This window comes from Bacillus rossius, chromosome 13 (genome assembly GCF_032445375.1).
Source record: "Bacillus rossius redtenbacheri isolate Brsri chromosome 13, Brsri_v3, whole genome shotgun sequence".
Lineage (NCBI taxonomy): Eukaryota > Metazoa > Arthropoda > Insecta > Phasmatodea > Bacillidae > Bacillus > Bacillus rossius.
The window spans coordinates 19,593,307-19,605,940 of NC_086340.1; the positions used below are offsets into that span (position 1 = coordinate 19,593,307).

General features: G+C 34.9%; 2 protein-coding genes across 3 annotated transcripts in view; both read right to left on the reverse strand.

The window, feature by feature from the left end:
• LOC134538320 (uncharacterized) overlaps positions 1-2,154 on the reverse strand; it is a 145,506-nt gene extending 143,352 nt beyond the window's left edge. For both annotated transcript variants that reach the window (XM_063379533.1, XM_063379532.1), the window contains exon 1: positions 1,932-2,154. The gene's annotated coding sequence lies outside the window, so the exon portion shown is untranslated. The remainder of the gene's footprint in view (positions 1-1,931) is intronic.
• A 5,565-nt stretch (positions 2,155-7,719) lies between these two features.
• On the reverse strand, positions 7,720-11,685 carry LOC134538317 (SAYSvFN domain-containing protein 1). Its single transcript, XM_063379528.1, has 2 exons — positions 11,113-11,685; positions 7,720-8,795 (listed from the first exon to the last, which is right to left on the reverse strand). The coding sequence occupies exons 1-2, from the start codon at positions 11,245-11,247 to the stop codon at positions 8,454-8,456; spliced, it is 477 nt and encodes a 158-aa protein (XP_063235598.1). The 5' UTR covers positions 11,248-11,685; the 3' UTR covers positions 7,720-8,453.
• Between the last annotated feature and the right edge of the window lie 949 nt (positions 11,686-12,634).

The following is a 12,634-nucleotide window of genomic DNA, read 5'->3' on the forward strand; positions in this document are numbered from 1 at the left end:
AAGGATTTAAAAAATAATAAGATTGACGGGGAGAGATCGTGAGTGATCAACCGTCAAGAGACAACAAAACATTTTAAAAATAGGAATCCACAGGAATGAAATACTGGAAGTAATTAACGATACCAGTTTTTTTTGTCACGGCGTTTCCCAATGTGTTCAAAATTCCACTACATGTCTGCTGGACACAACGCTTTCTGAAAGAATGCTTACTCATAATGTATGATATTTTTTCAAAATATCGCCCTCCTTTGATACAAAATGACAAATGACTTGAACGCCATGCACAACTGGTACCTATATTACCCCACAAGCATTTCACTGTATTACAGTGATTGTTGAAATCTCGGCGCGTGAATTTAGATCATGAACTTGGGTTCGTGCGAAATTAGTATACATTAAACTTACGATTCACTTCCGAATTTACGATACGGCAATACATGCCTGCAACTTGTCAACGTACACTTTTAAGTATGATCGTCTTGCACAAATACAGAATCGGCGTAATTCGAGACCAAACCCCCCCTCCCGCCCCTATGACTATGTATGAACAAATGATAGCGTCCCATGGATCACAAATTGCCTTTTATTGTTATTTAAATATTCATAGTCGGGGTCATGGTGTGGTCGGGGTATTGGAAAAGAATATCAATGTTGCAACAGTGAAAATACGTTTTTAACGGTAATTTTTACAATGACTACCCTTCGGCGATTTGAATAATCGAAAAAAAATAAGAGGCAATAAAGCGTGTATCGTCATGAGATAAAGTTTTTTTTGTGTGGTACAGTATTTTTTTTGTAACAACTTGATTGCAGGGATATGTTGTACGCCTACTGAGCGTAGGGTAGCATAAAATAAAAAAAAGGAACAAGCGTCAAGATTAGCCGTTGTCAATAATATAGGCCCAAATCTAAAACATTTTAGTATAAAAAAATGCAAACCCCAGATAATACGAATTTACGTTTCAATACAAAACACGCAATTATTTCACAGCACATTTGGTAGCAAAACAGGAGGAAGGACACTTTTATTTATAGTGTTTAAAAATAACCGTAGTAATAAACTTAATATCAGTATTAGTAATTTATTTCGTTAAGGTCAATGCAAACTCGAATATACGGAGATAAAGTAAACAAAAACAGTGGAATAGGATAAATGCATACTGCGCTATTGTGTGTGTGGTAAATCTTGATGCTGTTAAAAGTTTAAATATGTATATGTACGATGAATGTAAAAGTTTCGTATCACTTATCCAAACCTATCCCTTGATCCTAGTGGCATGATCCTGAATACATGGATCCTGTGGTGGATGATGCTTGCTGTTTTAATTAAGTACACGAAAGATCCTGGATACAACAAAAATGGTGATCAAACAATGAACTACGATCGTATTATCAGATCAAATAAAAATTCGAAAATGGATTTTTTTATACTTCTTAACATTGATTTAGGTATTGTATTATTTTTGTTATGTCCAGGATCTTTCGACGTACTAAATTAAAACAGCAAGCATCATGTTCAACAGGATCATGCCATCAGGATCAAGGGATAAACTTGGATACGCGATACAAGCCAATACTTACCTATCGAGCAAAAAAATAATATCACGTAACGACAGCAAATAATTAGGGTAGTTTTGTTCAATAATTCATGATAATTTCACATTCACGCCAGACCGACAATTTTTTATTCTTTAAACAAAAAAAATCAAAACTCTTCTACTATTGTCTCTACTCGCATTGACCTTCAATGACGGACTTAATTTATTACCTTTCAGCCCGGTAAACAGATTATGTAAACAAAGAATGAATGCATCTAAATAAATATTTCATTAGATTGCAATGTCCGCGTAGCATCAAAGGTTACAAACGTCTAAACTAGTATGTTAGTATTCTTGGTCCAGGCAGCATGGTGTACTGTTTTCAAAACACACCTGTGGAACGCCGTCACACCCGTACCAGCAACAGATGAGGCGTCGTTTCCAGACGTAAGTCTTTATCGCCCACGCGAAGGCACAACACGCTCCCTGACACCCCGCAAATGTCACGAACAAGTCAGCAAAGCGCACAGCTCCCTTTCGAGAGACACACAGAACTCACACCGCCAACACTGCGCTGGTCTCCACACTGACTGTTGAGATCGCGTCGCGTCGCGCGTGAGTCGTGACGCTTTCGCGTTTCGCCGCTCCACAGCCGTTGCCGCCGCAGCGGTGGTGCTACCTAGCGGCGGGACGCGCAAGCTGCTCGACCAGACGTACCACGCCACGTCCGTTCGGACGTTTCTGGCGCCAAAAACAGCAGACCACGGAATCAAACTTTTAAACTTACGCACTAAATACAGCTTTGCTTCGCACACGTTCTACTGAAAATCGGTTCGGGTCTTTGTCAAAATACTATCTGTAATTCTAATTCCCAAACATTTTTTTTCGCCCGCCTACAGCAGTGCTTCGGAATCTTTGTGAGAATATTTGTATGTTTGAAAACATTTTTTATATAAAACTAATTTTTACACTTAGAAGTTGTTTCGGACTGCAATTTTCGTCATTCTTTCACTTAAAATTTTTTTTGGTAACATTTGAACTAACGTTTTGACCATATAAATTAATATGTGATAAAGTACAACTAAGACATAGCTGCCGTTTAATTTCAGAGTGCAAAACCTAAAATGACACTTTGTTGGTTGATAAATATTTTAATGAGATCCCAGTATAATCCTTTACTCGCTAACATTTGCCTCCAGCCACTAGTATCCATTAGGCAACATCCAGTGCCATTGTAAATTTTTTCAGGGAGGGGGACAGGTGGGGTGCTACAATACAAGTGATACTCCCGCAACGACCTATTGGAAGATACAGTTAGTGAATTTAGTTTTCAGAAATTCAAAACTAATAAACTTAGCATTCTTTTCCAAACACATTTGAGGCTCACCAACTCACAGTGGTTAAAATGATATTTTTATGAGGGAAAAAAAAGAGGAAAAAATTTGTTTCTGAACACAATATGCTCTCACTTCCTTCCAGGTTTTATTCAGGAGTTTCTGGATCTGCAACTTATCATTAACTGTATTTTATCACCTTTATTACATTACAGCATATCTACAAATTCCTGGTGAACCAATTTCAGGACTTTCACAGAACCTTATAATATAATTTTCTTACTACTTTTTTATATTTATGGGTAATTATTTATATGCAATAAATAAAATAAAATATGATTCAAAACAGATCTATTAGCAGAAGCATGACGATTTTAATGTTCAACTCGAAAGGTGGAACATTTTCCTCATGATTTAAGTGGACAGTCTCCAAATATATTTAAAGTGCAACTATGAACTTAAGTGAGGCATCAAAAAAACAAAGTGCAAGTCAGTAAAAGGCCGCTGGAAATAAAGAGTTCCATTTCTTACAGCATTTACTTTTTATTTCAGGCCTTTTTTCATAACTTCTGTAACTTGTAGATGTCCGTATAACGTTTTTAGAATTATATTTTCTTATTTTGGGTGGAGAGGTTGCACCCTCCTAAGGCTACATTCCTGTAATAACAAAACCTGATACTATAGAAACTTTTGTGCTACTTGCGAGTCTACGTAAGTACAATACTTGCTTGGACTTGTAATTAGGGCAAGTCCTCTCAACATGTTTATAGTTTATTCTCTTCAATTTATATCCCAGGCAAAAAGTGTCAAAAAAACAGCCACTCATTGCAAAAAAATCATGTAGTCTGTTTTATTATCATTCTCTAAGTTTTTCGCGGTGCTGAATTTGAATCTGGAGTTATCCAACATAATTTCCTGGTGCATTATGAGATTTTTGCAAAAAACATAAAACAGCAAGATTTTCGTACTTTTTGTTTTTTGCTTAGAATTTAAACAGTATACATGGTGGAGAAAAACTCAAGTCTCATAGTTTTTAAAGAAGACTAAATATGCCACAATTTGAGCTCAACTGCAGCTCGGTACGTTCCATAGTTCTCGAGATACGGCACTTCAAAAATTTGTCATTTTTCCCAAAAAGTGAAATTTTAAATTTTTGGTCAAATTTTGAGCCAAACATTCAAGAACATAATGATCCCACGAGGAAAAATGTTAGGAGTGAAGTTGTGACAAATCTATTTAACTTTAATTCTAGCAAAATAATTTTACAAAAACTAAAAAAAGAGAGAAAATTGGATTTGGGAATAATTTTTTCGGAACACTTTCCATGACTTAAAAACTTCTCTAAAAATATATACCTTCAATTTTCACAGTTTCCTAGGCCTATTATAGTCATATTATATAAAATATTACAATATATCATATAATATTATGGTAAATTATAATAAGCAATCACGGTACTAAGGTACGTATTAATTATTTTAAGGTATTATCATAGTTCTATAAGGAGTAGTACAAATTAAGTCCCACCTGTTAAATATTCAATCAATAATTAAATCCTTTTGGTCAGTTAAAAATATAATTATTTAAATTTTTTTTCTCTCCATAACTTGTATTTATTAGTTTGCTCTCCTTGTGTTCGCTTCTGCTGGTCCATTCTGAGCAAAAAATGTTTAGGGAACGAGGACCAATTTGCCAAACTTCTCGTCCATGCCATAAATCACTTTTAAAAGGAAAGCACAAAAATGTTTCTGTTTATATCCATTCATAATAGTTTAAATTTTCAAACATTTTTGGTGAAAACAGAATTTGAGAAAACTGGCATATATTTCTTTGGCAAAAATTTAACCAAAACCACCAAGAAACCGCTAGTTCAAAACTGAAGACACACGAAGAAAGAAGAACGACAGGTTCAAAATTTCTTAATGTTAAAACTGCACTACTACCTGCGTTGTTTCAGTGACATTCATAACAATAAAACATGTGGGTATTTAGATATAACAAAAAAAATACATTTACTACAAAAAAAAAAGATGATTTTCACCAAATTGATGCATTTTAATACACTTGTATTTTGCAGGCACTATGAATGTTTACTACTGTGCATGTTAATGAAGTTTAATTTAATTAGTCCATGCCAATGCAGCTGAGATACAAAACTAGCCTATCTTAAAAGTCAAATCATATGTACTTTATAGTGGATCATAAAAAATGTTTTAGGGACTTTATAAAACAATAATCAAAATGTACATTAAAATAATTTTAATGTGTTGTGATGTAAAGAGTCACAGCAGGCAATTCAAAACGGTTTATTTATATCCAAACAACATTGTGTTTGTAAATATTTTTATTTCTTAATGCTTATGAACTTCAAGAGTACCAATATAAACAGCATTATTATTGTTATTGACTATTGTTATAATGTAATAATTTACAATGAAAACATAGGCATTATTATCTACAAAAAAATTGGTTGTCTGTAAAGTCGGTTTACGGATGATAGTTTAACGTGACGTCATAAAAAAACATTGATGAAATGATTGCATTCTTTTATGAATAAAATTGAATCATTTTTATTGAATTATCACTATTTTTTATGGATACAAAGAAGAAGTGAAACGAAATCTACAATTTAATTAATAAATTTACTTTTATTTGCACTCATTAATTCAAATATATTTATTACTTTAACGAAGAGATTATTTAAACTATAACTTTTATACATGTTTGTTATTTAACTTCTTCCAATCTGTGTTATTCTGATAAGGATAGGACGATGATAGGAAACGTAGGAAACGAATGGGAGTGTTTCAAGTTTAATGTGCCTCGAAAAAGTCAAATCGATGGTTGTTCCAATCGAGTGGAAGAGAGATATATGAGGCGCAAGCGTACATTGAGCGTAAAGGGACAATGAGCCATCCTTTTTCGTGCGTGCAGCCGGCGTTCATCGATTTATTAGACGTCACGTCAAAAATGTTTTACAAACCCAATATCTTATGAATGAAGAATTGCAGATTGAATTTACAATAAAAACAATGTATTTTAAATGACAATATATTCTGAGGCTTGAAACATATTCCATGATATCATTACACATTGTGATAGAGCACAGTACATATTTTTTTTACAAAAGTTCCACTTACATACAAATTATAACAACGAAACATTAATGCCCTTAAAAATGTGTTGCCTCAGTTTACTGTACGCTATTATATACATTTTTCAGAAGTAGATCCAACATTTTTTTTTTTAAATGACAAAAGCACTTTTTTACAAAAAAAGTTTAGGATTTCTGCAATATCAGTTTTGTATTCTCAGCACTGTTTCAATGACCACTACATTTAAGTTGCATGAAAAATTAATATTCACAGCTCCATTAGATATTACATGACAGTGCAGTTCCTATACATGATTTATTACACAGTTGATGTTCATTCATTGAGATACTTAGTTGATATCTCAGCATAGACATAACGTTGAGTCTGTCCAGTGGTGGGTCCTGGACATTTGTTTGGGAGGGGCTTGACCCAGCTGAGGGCCTTCTTATAGAAATTTAAAATTTGAAAACTTAAACTTACTACCTACTTAAAATGGATTTAATTAGTATAAGTGATGGAATTTGTACTGTGGGTAGTGTAATACTAAGAAAGTAGGATAATAACAAGTTTAATTTGAGATTTGTAAGGGGTGGACCCAAAGGTTTTTTTTTTGGGGGGGAGGGGGGGGGGGCAGTGAACCACTTACTGCTCTAGGTAAAAAAAAAAAAAAAAAATGTGGAATACGTGTATGATGGTTGCGATCAGACACAAAAATGAGTAGTAGTATTGTTATGCTTACAAAAAAAAAATATAAATGTGTAACCACAGTCTTCCCACTTTGGAGGTATGTTAATAACTGCGGTACCTGGGTTAATGATTGGCCTCAGTTTGGACTGTCTCTACAATATCCCAGCTACATTCGACAAAGCACCTCCGACCAAAGTGAGTGCTCTTAAAGTGGGACGGTAGGTTCATCTCTGCGGCGAAAAGTTAAGACGAGAAGGTTCCACCTGCTAGAAAAAATGATCCATCAGAAGTGAGGGAAAAAATTGTCTCTGTGAAATTTTACCTGAGGGTATTAAAAATCATGTCTGCACATGGCTCTGCATCTTTATCGATAAACACTCATGAAACGAGCTGCCTCATCAAGCCTTTGGAAAAATCAAACAAATGGCGAATGCGAGAATTTTACGCAAACATAAACCACACTGCCACTCAAAGAAAAATGTATTTTTACAGAAGAAAAAGACTTATCAGAACAGCAGTAATGAAAATGTAGTGTTTCATCATGTATAAAATCTTCCATTTTAAGAACAACTTGAGAAAAACACACGACAGTTCATGGTGCACACAGTGGTCACTGCCAAACACTTTATAGGACCATTTTTATCTGGTAGACAGTGAGACAGTGAGACATACCTTGTGATAAGTGACAATGTTTATGAGGTCCTGTGAAACATTGAGTCAGTTAGATCAGGTACTGAATATCAATGCAGGATGTACGATTTCAAAACGTTTCAGTACCTTTTAACACTGTGTGTGTTTGACTTTTTCATGAGTGATCAATGCTTTAGTTTTATGTATTACTTTTTGAGAATTGACCTTTTAGACACCCTGATCATGAAATTGACTGTGTGTGCAATCTGTACAATATCAGATTTGTGGCCTGAATATTTAACATTTTAATAGCTCATTTGCCACTAAAGCTTTCAAAAAACAAGGGTCACTCACTGTATTGCTGTTACCACTGTGAATTCGGAAACGTGTTTTATACATGTGTGAATAGTATGTAAAAATAAGTACTGCAACAAGTTAAATTTTATGTTAAATTATTTTGACAAAAAAAATTCTGAAGTACTATTTAAAAAACCCACACATGAAGTTGTTTACATCAGCTGATTTTTAACAATTCTATTGACAACTTGTCGGGCCATTTTTAAGTCTACCTATGGCCAACCAATAATATTCAGTGCATATAGTTAGTCTGAAAACCTAATACAGACTGACTTCACGGTGATGTTCACATTGCATTCTACAACAAATGCTAAAATTAAAGAACAAATCAAAGGACATGGCATAACAGGTATCATTCAATAATGCTTGCATTAGACATTCTGTAGTTTCGTTTCACAGAGCTTGCAGTAAAAAAAAAAAAAACAGAAATAAAATCTAGAGGCTTATAAACTTTTGGACTTGTGGACATTCACATTTACACCATAGCAATGAAAGGGGGCACAAATAACTTTAAATAAAATTCATTTTATAACAGTAAAATAATGCAAAATGCCACAGTAAACTTTATGAGTGGTATTTTTTTTTAGAATATTAATAGTGATATGTACTAACAGTTTGATGTACTGTAATTAAAAAATTAACTTCCACTAACTAAATTGCAACACACCTCATTATAGCTACCTACAGTATATTTATAACAAAGATTATAAAAAATATATATTGCGTACAAACAGATCAACACTCTATATAAATAGAGGTTTCAAGTCATTTATCTCAACTGTCAGGGTGAATCGCAAACAGGAAAGGGTCTTTCAGTTCGGCAGCATCCTGTAACCCATCTCCCTCTCAAACTGCTCGGCTCGCAGCGTGCCGTCTATGGGCTGGCAGTCCGGGTTGAAGACGGAGTACGCGCTCATCTCGCCCTGCTTCCTGGGCCCAGTCCTCGTGTTCGCCCAGATGACGCACAGCAGGGACACCACCACGAACACCGCGCCAAACTCGAAGTGCGCCGCTATGAGCAGCAGAGTGAGCCACAGCAGGGCGTACAGGAGCCACGAGGCGAGCGTCAGGAACGGCACCACCGGGCACTTCAGTTCGTCGCTCGCCTCGAGGTCGTCGCCAACCACGGACGACTCCGGAGAATGCTCCTGCCCCTGAGCGAGACAGCACAAAACTGCAGGTAAACTCCTAGTTTATCTTCTTCCGAGAAATCAGGCTGTAACACCGCAGGATTATGCCCTCCCCAGCTTTTAAAAGAATTTTCGAGGAATAAATATTATAGTTCGTTATTCAGAAGGTTATGCAAGTTCAAGGTCACAGTGACCCAGTTTTGTACTTAAATACTATCATTCAGTACATTTATGGTAATTAATGGTAATATTAAATTATTTTTTTGTGAAAAGACGTTTTACTGGTTTCACTTTTCTGGCTAAATTGCTAATTCATTTTACTTAATGTTTTTCTCATAAATATAACTTTTGTTTATGTTTTATGGTGTGTTAAAGACACGTGTAGTACATAAGACAGTACTGTCTGTAAAAAGAAAGAAAGGTGTGTGGCGACACAATGGCACCTAAGTGATAGATGATAGGTTATTAAGGCCTGTGTGAGAGAATGACAGTTAGACTGGACAGAACTAAGGGAAGTCCTCAAATAGGGAAATCAGTATATAGTCGATGTAAGAATAATATCTAGTAGCCAATAACAAGGCAGACTTTCAGGAAAAGTCCCCAGTAAAATAATTATCCTAAGGGTTCTGTACATAAGACTATTGGGGACTATTATAGAATGTGATACCATACCATTTTTCATGTTATCTACCAAGATGGTGTTGCTTATGTCATTACCACCCCTACTTTCTTTCGGGACAAGCATGGGAATTCTGGGGTTTCAGGCAGGGAACATTATATCCACTATTTTTCTCTTATGTCGTTTTCTTATAATTATTGTTTTCCTGTATCGTTAACTAGATTCTATATGACAATACCAATAACACATTTCCTTGAAATTGAAGTTATTTTTTACCAACTAAATACTTTAAATAAGGTAAGTGTACCAGTAGTCGTCACTTATTAAAAAAAATCATATTAAGTGCAAGAATGCAAATTCTCATGAGTCAAATGTATTAGAATTCAGAGCAAGAGTCCTTTGGATTTGTCAACATAAAGATTTTCAGAACACACCTGATTACGGAAGGGGGATCCCGCATCTAAAAAGTCGTGTACCATACTCTAAGAAGTGAAATAATTGGCAATTGCTAAACTGTATATTACTACTTAAATAAACAATGGTATCGAGAAATTTAGTAGACCAGGTGGGACTGTACTCTACTTCAAGATACAAAGAAAAAAATATAAATTTTCTCACAGTTAACAATTTAAATGCTGGTATCAGGGCCAGATTTACTTCCTGTGGGCCCCTAGGCTGAGTCTGTGGTACGGGCCCTCTCTAAGGGGAAAGGTGGGTATATTGAGAATCCCCTTCCAGTAAAACAGTGGGTGCCTCTTGCCTGGGTCTGGGTGGTTAGTTTATTTTAATTGACCTACAAAACTCATATTTTTGATCATTTTTCTATTTTGAAAAAAATTAGTTTATTATTAAACTAGACAATTTAACCAAACATTATTTAGAGGTTAAGGAATTAAGTGACACCAAAACCAATGAAAATAATCTAAAATTATTTATGCAGTAGAGTTTAGTTCGGCGCAATTGATCCACACAAAACAACTGGACACTATGTCGACGCGTATTTTAAGAATACATATAAGAAGATCCACATCAAAGTATAATTTATTTTTCGTGTCGTGTGGTGCGGGCCCCCATTTGTGGTGCGGGCCCATAGGCTACAGCCTAGATAACCTGCGCATAAATACGGCCCTGGCTGGTATCGCCAAACAGAGTACACCGGTTGGTACTAAATTATTTTCTCTTTCTCTCATTCACCTACTTCTATGATGTTATTCATTTTCCCTACAACCCCCCCCCCCCCCCCCCCTTTTCAAGTGTCTTAAGCTTCCACAATTGACAGTATCGCGTTCTAGAATTGACCCGACTTTTGTATTGCGTAGTGCTTACCGCTATAACTAGCCATGTTGCTTGTGTTGAAAGTAGCAACAGCTTTCAGTGTATAACTTTGTTAAACAGTGCTACTTAAAAAAAATTAAAGAAAAACTATCAATGGTGATAAAAACTTTAGAAATATTTCTGTACAAGTCAAGCAAAATCTATTTTAAAAACTTGGTTGTATGGAGGCCTATGAAACCAGGAACTTCTGGATTTTTGAATGATTTGTAAAATTGCTAGCACGAAGCCTTGAAAACACATCTCCATAATAGCATATGTAACATTTTTATTTGCTACCTCTCCCTTGGCTAGGGATTATCGTGACCACACTATAAGTAATACGTGCCCGCTTACTAGTTTACAACTTAAATAATGACTTTTACGAGCCAAAAGACCAGAGCTACTTACTTTTCTGAAGGACGGTGAATTAGTGGCTCTAACATGTTCGTTAACTAAAACTTTCTTCAGTAAAGACTGTGAAGTCGACATATTTCCTTTTCTTTTAATTAATTTCCCACCAGAAGGTCTTGAACCTGCTTTCATATCATTTACTGATACTGTAATAAAGACGAATTTTCATTATCTGTTTACTTTTGACAATTCACAATTTGAACGAAACTGTACACTGAACGACTGAACACGTCAACTCATAGAGTACCGATAAAACGTAAGACCAAACGAGAAGTAGAAATCTTTAAAACCATTAGTAAAGAGTAACTAAGAAATTTCTAATACCCTCTCATTTTCGATCACGAAATTATTAATATAAATTTGATTAATAAAAAGAGGGTCAAATGAATTACACGATACCGTCTACTACTGATAGTTTGATGATGGAAAATATTAGGAGAAATGATAAGATATTGAAGTTGACCAATGATAACAAACTTAAATGGAGGAACTATGAAATAATTGTTTGTAAAATTGGTGTCAGTGAATGACATAATAGCCTAATAATGAGTAAAAATGCTAATGATAGTGTGAGTGTGTGGAATCTACTAGATCCACAAGTCAGAAACCACAACTTCGACATTTCACTCGAGCAGCTGTTATGAGCTTTATTATTATTATTTTAAACTCTACAAAATTACACAAACCAACACACTTAATTATTACCTTGCTCCCCCACCAATGTAATGTTCAAAAAGTAAAGATGTTGAGTAAATAAAGATAAAGTTAAAATATTTATTTATGCTCATTAAGCAAAATTAAAACTTAGAAATCTCTTTTTACAAACGAAGTAGACAGTAAAAAGTATTTACAATGTTAGAAGCAATAACGAACGAAAAGTCCTACTAACAATGCTGTTAAGGCCCTGTCACACTGTCAACTATATTGTATCCAATAAATTGGACAACAAAATTTGAAGGGTGATAATGGATGAAATACGTCTTCAAATATATTGTATTCAATATTATTTGACGAGCAATGTAAAATATATATGAAGTCATTTCACACTATCAATTTTCTTTGAGTGAGCTCGTTTTACCAAACATTCTGTAGAGAACTGTAAATGACAGTATTTAGAATCAAAAACAAATTTTGGGTCAAGGAACACTGGCTTTTTTAAGTAGGTTATATTCCAATTTAGGTATATTGTGATCATACACAGTTTAAAATTTACGTTTTCCAGTTGTTTGCAATGCCTGCATTAAGAGCATCAAAGTGTTTCAAAAGCTGTAGCTGTAATTGCATTTGTAGCAAGTCTCAGTAAACTAGAAGAGAAATCTAATAAAAGGAAACGCAGATGGTGGACGAGACAGTAGATACTTTCCCGGCAAACAAATGGTGTTTTACCCCTTTTTGTCATGAACTTCGATACGAAGATGCCGATTCATTTCCGAACTATGTAATAATGGATTCTGAAAGTTTTGATCTTCTTCATTCAATTGTGGAGTCTCGCATTGCAAAGAAGGATACTCATTTGTGC